Below are 17960 nucleotides of genomic sequence, written 5' to 3'. Positions count from 1 at the left end.
ATCGCACACAAATGAAGTGAAATATCCCCTGTGACTAAGCGATTATATTATGAATCAAAGTGTGGGTTGCTTTTTACTGCTGAAGAAGATCAAGGTGTGGGAAGTTACTGTTTGATATACAACTGCCTGCCAAGGCCACACAGGATTAATCTGGACGGGGGGCAAATATATTAGAAGACTATTTTTACACTGTAAAATCTTAATAATACTCAACTTGAAAGCTTATGCATTATTATATTATTACTAGCCTATTATTACTAAAGTGCTGTGTATGCTCATTAGATTAAGACACACAGTTTCCTTTAAATATCTTGGCCTGAAATGAAACATTTATCTTAAAATTAAGTAGAGTTTAATGTATTTAGTCACTTCCCACTTGGAAATACTGTGCCACCAGCAGTTTTAGACGCATTTACTTACTGACACTAAGTAAAAGTAGCAGGACTGGAGAATACATCTGTAGTAAAAATGTCAAACACATTAGCAGAATATGGATTAAAAGGAATCAGAGTGAAAGGCTCTCTGTACCGGACACTAATATTTTTATTAGTTTAGTTGTATATGCTATAACATGAACCCTGACTCCATGTGTAAGTCATACTTTTATGTTCTATGGCATAAAGCCCAAGCAGATCTCATTTACAGATAGTATTTCCAGAATCTCAATTTTTCCACCTACTGTTAGTACGTGTATATTAAATTGACAGATCACGGCTGATCTACAATAGCATTTAAATGCTTTATAAGCCACTCAGCTTGAGATCTCCTGGTGTATTGCCATTAATAGCAGTGCATTTTAATTGTAATTTTTGTGCTATTTTTTCTGTACAAAGCCATTCAGTGGGGAGGGGGAGCTGTACCCTCTGGGGATGTTCTAGCAGGGTTGAAGTGCAGATAAGTTTAACTATGTTTTAATTTCTAATATCAAATAGCAGCTCTTAACTAAAGCTAGTCAGAAATATCAGCATTTGATTCAATACAGCGTTTGATCAGTTGTTTCACCTCGAGTATTCGGCTACTTTACAGTTTTATGTAGGGTTGCATAAAGACTTGTTATTATTTTTTAATGGTATTTGTTGGCTTTCTACCTCGTGTCTCGCTGCAGTCCCTGTAGCCTGCTTGAGCAGGCGGGGAGGGAGAGAGGGAGGGAACTGCTGCTGCTTCTGCTTGCTGAGAGAAAGAAAGACCAACGCAGCGAAACACAAGGCAGGCTGCTAGCAGAGAGGGCAGCATGGCGGGGCTACAAGACTTCCACCAAGGCAGCCACTGTCACAGGAAAACGTGGATCAATATACTACTAGGAATACTACAGTTACTTTTACCCTGCGTCCAGCACGGAGGTGCTCAGCTCCAAGGTTTGTTATTCTCGTCTTTATTTTCCGCTTTGGGGGGCTGGTACGTTTACGCGACCGTTGCAGAGAAAAAAAGAGAAGAAATGTGCTTTAATTTTGCTAGGCTGTTACTGTGGAAGACGAGAAACGAGTTTAGCCAGTCTAAGTGTATGAAAAATCATGAAAATAAAAGTTAAAGTGGTGTTTTTCTTTTTCTTTCGTTTTTACTCGGGAGAGGTTTGTAGCTAGTGCTTTATCACCCCGCTAATGTTAGTTCTTGCTAGCTTCCAATTCCCCTCTGCTGTTTGATTTAACGAAACTGAGTTGCTCAGACATGGAAGTAGCGGGTTGTCGAGACTTTGAACGTCCACTTAGCGGCTGTTAGTGTAATAAATCTACGCGGTGTTGTAAGCTGTCCTTTACATGACCATACAGTCGTGTTTACTGCAGCAGCAGGGGTGATGTTTCCCCAAGTTCGTTAGCCACCGAGCTAACCCCCTGCTAAACAAGCAGCTAGCAAACAGCCTTTGTGAGGCTTCATTTCCTCACTTGCCTGTCATTCTCGTCCACTCCGTTTCCCTTGATTCATTCGTAATAAGAGATGATGCTACTGTGGCTTGGCAGGTTTAATTACTTATGTTATAATTATTATCTTTTCGGGTGCTTTGGATGCATTTCCACCAGAGTCTGTTGTTTTCCATGTTGCCCAGTTTCCCAGGGCAGCACCTAACTGTTAATTTGATTTCTTGTTCCCTACAAAGCTCTGAGTCAGATGTCACCCAGCGTGGTTGAGGTCTGGCAACCAGAGGATGCAGAGCCATTAGTCCCGCTTCAGGTAGGTGCCTTCTAATGGCTGAGTTTGTATTTGGCTCTTTATGTGCACATCAGACAGCATGAGTGGACACGTGTGGGTTAAAGCATCACCGATGTTTTTGGACTCAGTTTACAGACTAATTTGGGTCTGTTTGAGAGGGGGAAACTCGTCAATACCCCGCCACGATTTTGTCAACACAGTTATCGAAAAAAGTTATCTTGCTAGTACTCACAGTTCATTAAACAACTCCAAAGTGAAGGCAGAGCGGGAGGTCACCTGCCATGTGGCTCCTCCTTATTTTCTTTTGTACGTGCTATCCATTGTGGAGTTCAGTTAGTAACACAGGCTGACAGCCTGAAGACTGCTTCGCAGTTGCTTCCGGCTTTGTGGTTCACACATTTTAGTCTAGGTTATGCAGTTCTTTTTTGTTGTTGTTGGTTTTTTTTAAGTACTTCCAGTCATTTTCAAGTGGGTGTTTGTGATTATTATGTAATTGTGAGGCAAGAGCAAGGGTAAACAGCACAAGTTCGGTGTTTACTGATAAACCTATCATGAAGTCACCAGCTGGCTTGTCAGGTTACCTGAAAGGGGTGTGTGGCATTTTTCCTGAACAACTCTGCAAGGAGACAGTGTTGAGTTTGGCTGCTTTAGGTGAAAAACTAGATGCAAACTAAACGATTTGCATACCTTTTTTTTTCTTCTTTTTTTAAAGAGTTCAATATTATTCTTTTGTGTCCAACTAAAAGATTAAAAGCCGGCCTCCTTTGCACAGAAACATTTGCAGAGAGTTTATTTTTGCCACTGTATAGTATAGTTTTTCCAAGCTTGCTTTGTGGTGTGCACCCTACGGTAATTGCCAGAGACCAGAGATAACACCGAAGCAGTTGATTCAGTATTGCAGATAGTTCTTAGTGTGAGTTGTATATGCTGATAAATAATTCATTTGCTGAGGGGAGGAATTTGATGTTTCTTTTGTGTTTTGTTTTTCCATACTTACCCCTACCTTGCAGATCAGTTAGCAGGTGACTGGCTTGTTGACATTGAGTGTCATATGTAGTATTGGATGGAGCGATTGTCTCAGTTACATGAGCTATGTGAAACAGAGCATAACATGCATGTCTATCTTCTACCCCAGTGCTGTGGGCTCACTGAAGTAGTGATGCTCGAGATGCAGTGTCATATGTGCAGATATATCGTCACAATCAAATCTGGGCTGTAAATACATTCCTGTAATACTTGCAGTAACTGCTGCACGTTTCCTTTGTGACCACATTGTGCTTTTTGTAACCATTAACATGCGTTATCGGTCACGTGTTTAGATTGGCCTCTGGTCTAATGATATTGGTTGAAGTTCCCTGGTAATTTTAAATAAATTGCAGTTTTATCTGCTTCATCTTCCTGTTTGGGTTTTGTCATTTCTGCACTCATCGTTTACAAACACTGCTGCTGTGCTTGTGAATATTCCTTTTCATGCGTTATCAGCTCAGCTGCTGCAGTGAGCAGCATAAGCTTTTATTTTATTGTTGTGCACACTCTAGTGAAATTATTTTTGTTTCATTTAGTTGAACTATTAAAGGTGTTGGAGTTCTTGAAAGAAATTTACATCAGCTGGAGCTTTTCATGCTGAGGCCTGTAGTTTCTGCTATGCTGGGGAAAGGTTTATGTGGTTAAATGGTCGGCTGTTATGAAGCGTTTTTACCCTTAGCAGTTCTACAAAGCAATTTACAGTGTTTCTCGTTCACCCACTCACACACCCCCCAGGGCTTTTTGTGGCTTCACTGGTCCGTGTGCAGCGAAGGCAATAAGTCTGCCTTACATCATTTAATGGAAATTTCTGCATTTTTCTCTTATGGCTGAATTTTATTTTATTTTCTTACACAAATTTATACTATGCTTGAGCACTATGCATGAAACATCAATTGCTTTAAAAATTGCCTATTTGGAGGAACACCAGAAACTTCCACACTTGCACAATAACAGCTGTGGGTCTAACTTCCATTGTGACTAATTTTAGCGTCAATGTCTTGCCCAGGGCTGTTTTTGCAGTGGCAATATGTTTATGTACATATCTGTCTTGAAAGAAGACTCATGCAGTTTCACAGTTATTAAATAATTCAGTGTGTACGTTCATCTTCTGCAAATAGCAGAAGAGGGGGGGAAAAATATCTAAGAAATGAATCAGCTGTCGTTCGGTTAGCCTCTCATCCAGCACGTTAACTCCAATCCACTGTCTCAGACTGCAGCTGCTGAGAGTAGTCTTTGTTGTGCTTTGCGTCCTTGGTGAGCTCTGCTTAGCAGCACATGAACCACTTCTCCATCTGCTGCAGGTTCTGGTTAGAGTGGCCCTCCAGCTTACTTTAGAATGTAAAGACAAAGACTCCCATCGCCACCTAAATTATACCGTGAACCTGACAGAAAAGAAGCCTAGCTACTGAGCCAGTAGGACAGTAAAATATGAGGTAGGAAGACCTAGGGCACTCCCTTATCAGCAAGTGAACTTTCAAAATAGGACCAAGGAAGTGTTGCACTTGTAAGGATTTCCTCATGTTATGGTGACACGGGCCTTTGTTACCCTGAGCATGCCGAGCATATTACACACCTTTATTACAGAAATTGGGGTTAGATCTGTTACAGAAGCAACAGCTTTCAGTTAAATATTCCCATGACTACTGTTACCATAAAACAGTGCTTAGTACATGGGAAATGTTTTGGGTAACTAGATTCCTACTTCACACAAATGTAATACTGGAAGGAATGACTGGTAGCATGCTTTTTATTCTGCAGGAAACCTATGTGTGCATCAGAAAAAGAAGAATTAAAGAGCATAGTTGTTTTTCATGGTGATTAATAGTGTTCTATATCCATTGCTTGTAAAGCATTTAAATTTCGCTTATGGGTTTTTGGTTGCCAATATGATACAAATAGGAACCAGTTTTTGTGCAGATAAGACATTTTTAAATCTGTTAAAGGATCCTTCAAAAATTTCTTGTATAACACCATTCAAGTTGTCCTGTGTTATTTTACAATCAGCTGTAATGGTCAGGTCTTCTACAGTTCTAAATCTGCTAATGCATTTCCTACTTCTTAAAAAAAAAAAAACGTTTTGTTAAATGCCACCAACTTACTTAGACTTAGATCCTCCCGCGCCCATCGGCGCATCGGGCGAGAAGAGAGCGCCATTGAACTCGGTCCATCGCGGCAGTTGTTGCTTCATCCCATGACAGTTTGGCTGAGCGTAAATCTTCAAGGAAAGTCCTCCTCCATGTTATTTTGGGTCTTCCTCGCCGTCTCTTTCCATTCTTCGGGTTCCACAGAACCGCGACACGGGCAGGTCTCGGGTCCGGTAGCCGAAGGATGTGACAAATCTGAACCGACGCTTGGTGACTTGGACATGGAGCAGCTCTACTCCCGCACGGCGATATACTTCCTCATTGGTAACGCGATCAAACGCCACCAAAACATGCAGTAACTTACAGTTTATTTGAAAATGAAATTATGAAACTGAGATGTAAATACATTGCACCTAAATGAATATGTGCAAAGTATTTATTACATAACACAAGTTGTGATGGACTGTTATTTATATCTTGTTATTTTTATCTTGCTGCCACATAATACTAATGTAGTAGTGAGTAATAGTCACTGCAGGCATCCACTTATCCTTCATTTTCATTGCCCTGACGATCCATGTATGAACTCAGTTGTTCAGAGATATTCCTGCGTTTTTGTGTTGTCCACGTTTGGTTCCCGTTATTTGTGTGTGATGTTTATTAGCTGCAAACGGAAATGATTTGAACTGATGTAGTCTGCGGTACTCTATTAATTTAACTGGGTGGGCATAGATGATCCTGAAAATGTGTGCAGATTTTGAAAGTTATATAAACAGTCAGTGTTTTATCATGAACATGGATCAGTTTAATTTAAAAAAAAAAAAAAAAAAAACTTTAAAAGATTATTGTTAATGCTGACAGTATAAGTTCGCAGAAATTGGAATACACCAAAATCATTTTTATGTGTATATTAGGGCTGCAACTAAAGATCAGTTTAGTCGTCGACTTATCTGCCAATTTTTCTTTGATTAGTCAAGGATTATCTCAGTAATAATAATAATGGATTGGATTTATATAGCGCTTTTCAAGGCACCCAAAGCGCTTTACAATGCCACTATTCATTCACTCTCGCATTCAGACACTGGTGGAGGCAAGCTACAGTTGTAGCCACAGCTGCCCTGGGGCAGACTGACAGAAGCGAGGCTGCCATATCGCGCCATCGGCCCCTCTGGCCAACACCAGTAGGCGGTAGGTAAAGTGTCTTGGACACAACGACCAGGACAGAGAGCCCGGGAATCGAACCGGTGACCTTCCGGTACAGATACGCTTCCCAACCCCCTGAGCCACAGTTGCCACAGTAACTCTTATCTTCACTTCCTGTGGGCAAACCTCTTCGAGGCTCCAGTACCTCACCTGCTCAAGTCTGCCCACCTGTGAATATCACCCTGTTGACTCCTCCTACACCAAATGACCCAAGAAGCATAAGACTTTGAAAATAATCAAATGTATTTTCAACATTACCCAAAAGGACCGCCAGAATAAAAATGAAATAAAATAATATTTAGGAATGTAAATTGCAAAGAGACAAAAGATGCGTTTTTTTCCCCCCCAAGTCCCAAAAAACAAGTTTCTAAAGTTTTCAGATGATTAATTCACGATTACAGTGCACATGCTCCGAGTGAGGTTTGTTCTCATCTTTTGAGCTGCTGATAACCACATTAAAGATGCTGTCTGTCATGACTTCAGCCATTTGAGAGGTGCAAGAACCTTGTTTCAGGACAAACTCATCTATACGCCAGTGGGTAATACTAGGTAAACTGAACAAAGCAGAATTAGAAAATACTGTTACTTATGTTACTATGTATATCATACTTTCTCAGATGGTGTAGTGTTCAGTGCCAATTAAACAGTTCAATTGATGGTCAAACCCACAAATTAACTACCTAACGTTAGGTAGAAAAGGTTTACTATTCAGACTATTTAGCCATGGCTACCTGAGGATTTTGCTTTTCATGATCTGATTTATTCAGGTGTCTTGAGATGAGCCCCCTGTGGGTTGTTTTGTGACTTAGTTATGTATAGTTTCTTTTACCATCTGATTGGTGAGTGCTGCACCATTGTTTGTCTTTCTATAAGGTCCTCCCAGCATTACAAAGGAAATCTAGATGATCTTCATTGTCAAACTGAAGTTCATCATTCTCAATTCCAATTAATCAGTTTGGTTGTGTGCTCAAGTCTATGAAGACTCTGCTTACAAACATCTTCCCTGTGAGAATGATCTGGAAACTGAGCCAGATCATCTGGAAACGTATAATGGTGCTGACATTGTATCATTCCTCAAATTAGTCTTTGGAAACAGTCCTGTTTCACAGGTCTGTGTAAATATTTCAAGGCTGGGTCATGGCTTAGTTTTCACTATGACTTACTTTATCAGCTTTGAGACCTTATAGGCAAACAGTGTCCTTCCCAGATTATTCAGTGAATTGAATTAGGGTCACATGAGGTCTTAACAAGTTGAAGCACATCTTCAGGGCGATCTTAGGATACACATAAGCTCAAGTGTGAATACCTACTTAAATGGGATATTTCTGTGCAAAGACATCATTTTTGCATTGTCACTGTGGATGAAGTATTGTGTGTAGATTGAGGGGGGTCCATTGTAAAGATAAGTTCAGACATAAAATGCTGAAAACGCCCTTTTTAGTAGAGAGAAGATGTAGTCATCCATAAACCAGATTCTTATTGCCCTGTTCTAAGAACTACATGACAGTCCACCAACATTGGCAGACATGAGGTTAGAGCCAGGATGCACAAGCTCTAATGCCATTTTAAGTTTCCATTGACTGTTCCAGGTTCTCAGTAAAATCAAATTTGATGCAAATTGGTTTATCTGTTTTGTTTTGTTTTTTCATCATATTTCAGGTGGAGAAGGAGCGAAGAAAAGAGGGTCTTCCACTCGAGGACAGGTAAGCTTATCAGCTAAAACTGAATACCTAGGTAGAGACTTGCCAACAAGATGCATGATGGCCAACAAATAACAAACCTACATAGAGATCTTGTCATACATAAGGGTTTCTTTAGCAGGGTGCAAATTAAAATTCTACTGTACGCTGTACATTTAAAGATGTTGCGTCAAGGGATTTGTGTAATATGCAGCGTTAAACTGTAGCTGCTGGGTGACGTGTTTTTTTCTCTTCACACAGACAAATGATGCAGTGTGGTTTCAGTGTAACTAGCTTGAAGTCTTTGCCTGCATGCAGGCTGTGTTGTTTATTTTGGTGAGTGAGGGGGTGTGATGGAGAGAGTTTGGGGGCGTGCGTTACAGAGGCACAGAACCAAATTCCTGCCTAATTTTAGAACTCCTTGAAAGAAAAAGGAGGGGAGCTCTGTCTTTCCCATCTGTTTCTGTTCCTGCTTAAAACTGGTTGGAAAAATAGACGTTTTCTTCAGAATCTCAACAGTTCATAGTGTTGCTCACTATCAGGCTAGTGGTGTTGATGGCTGCTCAGAAACGGAGCAATCTTGAGGCGTGTTCAGTTGCACTTGTAAATATTTTCTTGCCTTAGCCTTCTTGGTTATCTTTCCAAAAATAATTGTTGAGCAGAATAAATGTCAGTAAAATCTCTAGTGCCTATGCTGGTTCAGTACAATCTCTGAGACTGTACTGATTATCTTTAAGGCAGTGTTTCCTGCCTTAAAGATAAGATTTTTTTTTTTTGATAACTGTTCAATTATTTGTTCTGCTTATCAGTGTGTTCCTAATCAAGTCTCATGATCCCTGATTTCTTGAATTATCTGCGTGTTTTGAAAAAGGCGTACATGTTTTCTCTGTCACGGTCTCTGAATGGGTTTTGTTTGCTGGGAGCTGACGGTCTAGTCAAACTCACTGTGGATGGTGAGCTCATTGTAGCAGTTTAGTTTGAATGAATCAAATGAGAAAGTACTTTCTGTTTTTCTCTCCAAATAAAGAAACCTTCTAAGGCTGCTTTGTGGAGCTAATGCATTTATGACATAGCATATCTGGCCTCTGTCCTGCACATTCTTTGGTTTGCACTCATGCAAAGAGAGTCAGATACATGGCAGTCCAATGTTCCCAGAAAGGTGTTTTCTTCCTGTCTTTACTCAAAGTGATTATTTTACTGGCACAACTAGAAGCATTTTTTGTTTTCTTGGAACCTAAAGCAAGGTCCCTGATATGAGTTTGGAAGTAAGGAGATAAAATGGAGAAAAGGAAGGGTTTGCAAAGAAAGAAAAGATGCATGCTGCATATTATTGGATATCAATAGGACACAAATTTAAAAGATACTAGAGCTACTTTGGTCACATAAACATAGTCTTCCTGTTTCAGAATGACAGATTGCTTCTAAATGGGAATCATCATATTTATTTGAAAGATCCAAACACCAGGAAAAATGTTTGTGGAATATGCAAGGTACTTGATCAAATCGTTTGTAATTGGTTGTCAGGTTGAAGAAATTCTCAATTCTTTGTACCATTTTAATATTGGGTTGATTTTGATGCTACCTTACCACAGAGACATTTCAGTGCACTCGTCAGCATCAGCATGCAGTAGTTTAGTAAATTAATTTAATATTTGCAATAGAAAGTGTCTGAATAGACCACATATGGAGTTTAGCAGGCAACTTAATTAATTTAGTAATATCAAAATAAATATATTTTTATATCATGCAGTCAGTGTTGATTATTAAAAAACATTATCACTAAAACTTTTGTTAAAATAAATAGCTTTTAGCCAATGCCAGCTTTCATAAACGTGAAAGACTAAATCTGTAGCTGTTTTAAATTGACAAGCATCTCGAGGTTAATGTGATTTGCATGTAGACAGCAGTTGGTGAACAGTGTGGGAATATGACTATTTTTAAATCTTGAGAGGTGAGAAGCAAAAGAGGCTTTGCAGTTCTGGTTGACCTCAAGACCTCCTGAGCCGTGAGGCCTCTCGTGCCTGGGTTATCAGGCACTTGCCAGGCCTGCCGTCACCCTCTCCCAGCCTAAAGAGCAAAGCAGGCAGCATATGCAGAGGTTAATGATATCTCTGTCTGTGCTCTTGTGCGTCAAAATATCTTAGTCCTACATCCTTCTCTTTTTAGGCCTTTTTACTTTATTCTCCACCAGGATCATTTATGATACTGCTTTATAGAGGTATACTGTTAATACTGTGGCATGTGGATTTAACGTCATTGTCAGTTCACATGTCTGTGAATTGATCTAAACCCTTGTCTAGTCCTAACCCTTTCCCTGGATCGTGGCTCAGGTCACTGCTAACACTGACTTTATTTGAGTTAGATCCAAGAGCTCAAATAGCACCAAACATAACCTGTTATTTTTGTACTGTGGCAGTGGACAGAACCCTGAGACTACAGCTCAGTGGTGTGCTTGTTAAGAGGCTGGTTTTTCTTCATGGGCATCTGCTTTTGAATTTACAACAAATTCCAAGTTCCTAATGCACATGACAAGGTAAAAGCCCCCAGCTAACCTTTGAAGATCTGAACGAAGCCTGACACTACTCACCACTACAGAGAGAGGAGTGTGTTTCACTTTGCATTTTAACATTTGTTCAGAATTTTTGCAGAAGTTAACATTGTTCTGCAGGTGGTCTTTTAGTCCGAGTCAGTAGAGAAGTGTGCTTTTAATTATATGAATAGCTATGAGGTGAAACTGTTGACCTTGAAACAACAATGCTAGCCATGGCACGGCACTCCTCTGTACAAGCACACAACCTCATTTCCCTTTCACATTTGACCCCTCATACACTCACCCACACACTGTTTTTCCACTTTGAGTAAGACTGAAATGATACTGTTTAACAGGCTAGAGATTAATAAACAATTAGAGCTATACTGAACGTGACAGGGAAGCCCTTATTATGTAATGCAATAGGCATTGTTCCTCTGAACAAGCCACAGCCAGTTCATCTGTGGGTTTTTTTTATATTATTTGTGCCTTCATTCTTTCTTTAACTCAGTATTTACTTGACATCCATTTACACGTGTTTCTCTGTGAAACACGTGTTCTCTGTGTCACTGTATTGCTACACCACCTTCAAGAGAAGGTGTAGCATCTGAATTCTGCAGTTATCACAATTACTGTGCTCTGCTGATACGTTGATAGTCATAAAGAGCTAATTTTATGGGGTCTGAATGTGGTTTTTAAGAGGACTGGACCCAGCAGAACCAATAATTTTATTTTCCCTCCCGTTTACTCGTTTAATACATTCATGCAGAACATTGCTGGTAATTATGAAATTGTATGTCCATCTATTCATTCACACTGGTTGATAGTTGCATCATTGCCGGTTTAGTCAAGTTGGGGGGAGCATTTTTTCACACTTGGGATGTTTTTGCATCTTCTGTTTTAACAAGTACAGCATCAGATTTCCTGATTCTCCATTTTACTGTCAAATACTTGTATGATCACAACATTTGTATCTGCCAATGAAAATGGTGTTCGACAGAGTTGGTGCCTTTTTATATTTATATTTGTGACCTTTTGCAAACTCCCAACACGCGTTATGAATAATGGGCGTTGTTTAGTTTAGTCTGAAATAAACTGTTGTTGTTTACATATCCTTCTCTTTGCACCTACTGATTGGCCAGAGGGTAGAGTAGAAAAGATAAACAGTTCCTTAAGAGCAGATTTGTTATTTCACCTGTTTCTCTTCAGCTACCTGTGTATAAAAGTGTTGTGGACCTGAGTGTAAAATCAATCATGGCTTTTTTCAACAACACAGCATGTTAAGTTTGTAATTTTTCCACTCAGCAGTAAACACTGTTCACCAAAACCAAAGGTACAGACCTTCCTGTAAACCGTGGCCATCTTCAGTGTGTGATCATTTTTGCACAGGGTCCTCTTGCTTTGACTGTGCGCCAATTGTTCTGAACTTTGCTTAATTTTGGACTTGGGGAAGTATTCAGTAGTCAGTCAGTAACCCCTAAAATCCCAAATCCCATGATTTCCAGGAGAGAGAAATGCCTTGTGGATATCTTGGTGTCCCAGTAGACCTGTTGCTTCATCATCATTTTTTTTTCTTTAAAAAAATAGCTTTAAGAGTTATTAATATGTTCACCTTTAAAAAGAGCAGCCAAGGACAAACAAAAATTACGCTAACACTGAGTCAGATCTGTGAGAAGAGGCTTGACATCAGAAAAAGAGCAGACTCAGTCAAAGTACTTGTTACTTTTAAAGAGAAAATAAACGCGTGTCTTAAAAATTCTTTGTTATCCTTGTGGTGTTTTTAGTGACGGTCCATTTTCTGACATCAGATACACAACACAGCTCTGCGCTGCTTACAAAGTGGTTTTCATTTGGTCTGTTGTGTATTAGCACATATGTTGCCCTTATATAGAAGTGAGCGTCTTCAACCTCTAGCTGTGTTGTGAGATTTAGAATGTGGCCACACCAGCAGCTCAGTCACTTCCTCTCCTGCACCCATGCTTGCGTGCTGTGATAGCAGACCCCATAATACTATAAGTAGTTGTGGTAGATGGCCATCTGTGACTGATATGAGGAACTGGTACTAACATAACCAGCAGTTTGTGGGATATTCTCTCCAGCTACAATGGCCAGCAGAAGATGCCACCCCTTTTGTGTATCTCTAACAAAATCTAGCTTGCCCAGTTGGTGTGTGTGCATATAAGGAAGTATCGCTGAAGGACAGTAGTTGTTGTATGAATTGACCATTTTCAGTATTACTCTCCTGCATTGTTTACTGTACGTACACTTGGCAGTGTATTTTGTTGGTGTTACAGTCATTATTTGGGGCTATAAAACATTTAGCTTCCATATATTTACTAATATAAGCTGGATGCTTTTTTCTGTTGACGAAATGACTCAGTTATTTAGTCTGGAGAGCAAACAGTGCACATCAGAATGAAAACATGTTTCCTAGCTCAGGATAGAGCTACAGAAATATAGTAAACTGAGGTAAATTAAAGATGTATATGATCTGAACTATGCTGTTTTGTTTTTCAGCATACAGCGGGATGTGCGATGTATCTTGTGGACATGAAATTCACTGCTCACAGGCACTGTTGCCATTATTTTGAGGGCGTTGGCTTTACTGATAAGATGGCTGTAAAATAGCAGTGTCACTCTCCCTTCCTTACTTTTTTGGTGTTTAACTTTGGTCCTTTTAGCAGAGTTTTAGAGTCGCGTTTTTTATGTGTATAAATACTTTGAACGTTATCATATCTGAAGACAAAGTTCATCCCTGACAGCAGAACAACAGAGTTCAGCATGAGCCCAGGTTTTGGAAAAAACAGTTTGTGACCAAATGACAACAAAAAAAAATTGCTTGTTTTCCAAAACTCAGATGCAATAATTTGGTGGTACTCAAGCTCCGTACTGTCAATAAGAAAATAGTCAAAGATATTTATATTATGGGGTATAAATAAAAATAAAATGAATAATGTCCATGAGGACGAGTGCAATAAATGTCTTTGTTTAGAAAAAAGTATATCTGTATTGGCACTTTACAGAAGCAACAATGACTTCTGCATCTGCAGATGTATTTTTAGAAGTATTGATTGCTTACTCATCACATCTTTCACTTGTCACTAAATCTGACAAACGCTCACAGTTATTCATTTAAAATACAGTCTTTGTTTCTTTGATCTACAGTTTTTGAAGATCCTAAACGATTGTTTATGAGCTTTGCAACTTTTCTGTGTTCAGTCAAATGCACAAATGGTAACAGTTTGTTTTTGCTTGTTTTTCTTTTGATCAACAGCTCCTCCCCGTATATGCAGGAGAATGGGAAGGCTTTGCATTTTCAGCCTCCAGTGTTAGAGTTTGGGACCCAGTAAGTGCTGCTCTCACTTTCTGCTTTAATATTTCTATCCAAGCATTGCTGTTAATATTGTACTGAAGAGGATGACAGCTTTAACTATATAGTCAGCAGCATAAGACAAGGGGAAAATGTGATTTGATTTTGCAATGTCAAATGAATGATGTGAAAACCCAACTGAGTTATTTTAATGTAGAGCTAAAGCAAGCCAGTGGTGTCATCTGTCACTGTGATGAATACTATAGAAGGGAGCATTTCATAAACTGAGGGCCCTTCATTGTTAGAATAGCCAAGTATGTCAGTCAGTTTGGTTTTCCAGCATCCAGACACACTGCAGAGGGTTGAACCCTGCCAGATGGGGTTAAGAACTTGTTTGCCTTGATACTCCCAAAACACACGGTCTATTAGGCACAATACTGTGGTTGCACAGCAGTCCCCATTGCTTCTGCTTAAAGGTAAACAGTCACAAGCAGCTTTTATTAGTTCATGTTTTATGTCATAGATTTGTAATGCAGAAGGCAAAAGATATCCTAGTATTAGATACATATTTGGACACTAGAATGAAATTGCTTCTGGGAGTTACAATTAATTTTAAAATAGTACTATAAGACTCACCATCCACTCACCATTTTGTGGTTTCCTTTTTATACATGAGTTGTGGGATAACGTTGTGGTTCTAACAGTAACACTGACTCAAATCGGTTGATATATGTGGCCAAAGAGAACAAAAATGAACATGCTCATAAGAACAACAAAGTACATTTGAGCACGGGAACTGCAAGTGATGCAAACCGCACCAAGCACTGTGTTTTATCTTAAGCATGCTGGAGTGCCTAGTTTGGCATTTCAAACAATCTTAATAGAGCGTGGCATTTTGATGTGGTTAAGAAGATCATGTTTGCCAATATCAAGAGTATTTTTGTGCCTCTTGGTGATAATTTGGCATTACATGTAGTCCATACATGTTTGATCAGGCTGATGGTTGGAAGAAAAAATAGAAACGATTTATTTTGACCACAGTCTCGCTTGATTTAAATTCTGCTATACATGCAGTTCATTTGCCTAAAATGAAAGTAAAGTCGCTCTGACTGACAAACAGGAAGCAAAAGATGCTTCATTTGAGGCTTGGGAAATGTCTCAAATGAAGAGTCTGGTAATATGAAGAGTTTCATGATTTTCTGCTGCAAATTGTCTTTTTTTTTTCCCCCAGCCCGTTTTTAAAATTGTCTCAAATTATATACTGTAATGCCATATTGTGTAGTTCTTTATATAGATCTCTAAATGAAACCTTTTCATAATTGTTCAGAGCTGAGGTGCCTCTGTTTGTGTGCATTTCACTCAGGACAACTACAGGCGAGTAAAATAGCTTTTCTCTCTGCATTCATTTGTTGTGAGACAGGAGCATTCATACTCATGCATATACAGAAGAGAGCAGCAGACATGACGTGGATTATTTTAAACCCAGCATGGAAAGGAGGAGCTGGGTTGGAGGTGGAGTTCAAACGAGCTTGCAGAGGTGGCAGCAGCAGCTGTACAGAGACTAAAGCGACTTAAATACCCCACTTACTCAATTTGCCATTCAGATGTGTAGACAAGTATGAGCTAAGTAACAGAGTCATATCTTACTCTTCTTACAATTTTAAAATAAGTCTTATGTAGTAATTCACTTTATGTCAGTGCATAACTTGCACTTCTAATTTTAAATCGGTAAAAATAAGACCCCTGTCTTCCTGAGCTTCCCCCGCAGAGAAGGAAGAAGCCGTTGTATACTTTGTTCTACCTGCGATGTTGAGCAGAAGAGACACACAAGATGAAACGAGTGGCAAAATGTCAGTAAATCCTACTACACTGAGACTGCACTTTGCAAACAGCTTTAAAGGGATGGGTTCAAATGCACTTACCCGCACATGCAGTTGGTCCGGCTACCAAACATTTAATAGAAAGGCTCAGATTACAGTTCACAAAACGGGAGCGTGACTTTGTTCTCTGCTGAGAATGACTTTACGCCACTATATGTTGTCAGTGCAAATGGGTTATATTACAAACTGTTTAAGCTGCTCTTAACTTGATCTGTACATGCACAGCTGCACTGCTCTGATCAAACGGAAAGACTGTGGAGGAAAAACAAAACCAGTAGTACTTGGAGCAGAGTGGGGTCAAGTGCTGTTTGCTCAATGATTTCTGCTACCACATATCAAAGAATAAAACCGCTGTCAAGTGAAGCCAATGAAGGAAAGAGATGCACTGTGAAACCTTTTGTCATTATCATATTATCACATTGTAATGTATGTTAAACAAATGCTTGCTGGCCCAACAGGCTGAACATTATGTAAAACATGTTCTCAAAAGCCCACCCCCCCTTTTTTTTTCTTTTTTAAATGAGAAAAAAAAGTCATGTGAGTATTGATCTGCCTAGTAATGGGACCTAGCTCTCTTTACCTGTAAGACTGTCAGCTTTTAAGTTGTCCCACTTCAATTATACACAGGTAAAATAACATTAACATCCTTCATGACAGAAGGTGTTATACAGATGTGTGTAACTCTGAAGTGCCCTAAAGTGCTTGTGCGAAGGGCAGGGTAGGAGGTATTCACCTAATACAAAACCCTAGGAAGCGTCATGTGACTGTAATAGATTAAAAGTGGCCAGACTGAGAGAGTTTGTTTGATATAACAGCCAGCTTTTCATAGCCTTCCTTATTTGCTTATTTGTGTATGTATGTGGTTTTAATTCTCACAGTGGCAGCTTGTTTGGATACAATAAAAGAGCTCATACATGTTACTCATCTTTTCCATGCAAATCGTTTGAGTTTCCTCTTACAGCTTCCCTGTATTGACAGAATGCAAAATGCTACTGATCTACTGCAGAGGATCAGAACTATGAGGCTTATCTAAATTATTATGGAAGAATTTGTAAACATAAGACTTAACAGTGGACAAAGGATTAACTTTCATATAAGTGCAAAGGCTTGAGTGTGACCGTCTTTGCTCAGCTCCACTGGTCTTGCTCAGCTTCATATTATAGCTTTAAACCTGTTATTATTTGGGATCGAGAAATGTGGTTTACATAATTAAACATCATGTAAAGAATCTCCCAGGGTACGCTTTCAAAACGATGCATTTTTAAATAAACGTTCATGCACACCCAACTTTCTCAGGGAGCAGCAGGGCGATCTAAGGTATGCAGGGATGTTTGAATATTCTTATAGATGTGTATGTAGTGAACTATAATGATGTGTACCTCCATTTATTCAGCTAGCCATGGCACTCCTGTAACTCACTAGGGAATCCTAACGTTCTCGTGTGTGTCTTTACAGGCCGCTGGGGCTGCCAAGAGCTGAAACCATATATATACACAACCCCAGTCAGGAAGTTCCTGTCACACTGCTGTCAATGTTTACTTCCAGCAGGCATTTTTACATACCTTCCTTTCACAGAAGAGTAAGTCCGTAGAAGATTCTTAACAAGTAATGATGCTTAGAAATAATTGCAATTGAAGTAAAATGTGTATCTTGTTCAAATAACTTATTGCTTCGTGTTTTCTCTGTGCCCAGGTGATCCCTCCTAGGGGGAAGGCATCTTTTAAACTAATTTTCCTCCCGTCTGAGGAGGGCAATATAGAAAACACATTATTTATAAACACATCGGCCCATGGGCTGCTGTCATACCAGGTGAGTTGCAGACGTGTTTTTTTTACCCTCACTTCGTGTCTCCAGATAATGGGATAAGCATTTGCTTACTGTTTGCATGCTATTGTTTTATCGCAGTATGTGTCCTTGTATGAGCTTACAAACAGTCTCGGTCATGTCAGCTTTTGTTTTTCTCTAAGAAAGTGTTATCCAAAATAGAAGCTGACCAGACTGCTGGTTTCATGCTTGCTTCGTCCCACGTGCACACGCTCACACGCAAGTCAAAACGCTGATCTTTGTGCCATTAGAAAGTTGAGCATGCAAATGATGTTTTAT

The 17960-nt window shown here is 39.5% G+C and overlaps 1 protein-coding gene across 1 annotated transcript in view; it reads left to right on the top strand.

Moving 5' to 3' along the window:
- Positions 1-1186: 1186 nt before the first annotated feature.
- The window catches only part of tmem131l (transmembrane 131 like), a 31525-nt gene continuing 14751 nt past the window's right edge, over positions 1187-17960 (top strand). The window contains exons 1-6 of the mRNA XM_006796137.3: positions 1187-1355; positions 2093-2166; positions 8118-8161; positions 13942-14013; positions 17313-17436; positions 17550-17666. Of these exons, the coding sequence (XP_006796200.2) occupies positions 1232-1355; positions 2093-2166; positions 8118-8161; positions 13942-14013; positions 17313-17436; positions 17550-17666 (555 nt within the window). The 5' untranslated portion in view covers positions 1187-1231. The remainder of the gene's footprint in view (positions 1356-2092; positions 2167-8117; positions 8162-13941; positions 14014-17312; positions 17437-17549; positions 17667-17960) is intronic.

This window comes from Neolamprologus brichardi, chromosome 6 (assembly GCF_056152115.1).
Source record: "Neolamprologus brichardi isolate AB-2024 chromosome 6, ASM5615211v1, whole genome shotgun sequence".
NCBI classification, from domain to species: Eukaryota; Metazoa; Chordata; class Actinopteri; order Cichliformes; family Cichlidae; genus Neolamprologus; species Neolamprologus brichardi.
The sequence above is the reverse complement of the archived record's forward strand: the minus strand, read 5'-3'. Positions and strand labels throughout refer to the sequence as shown.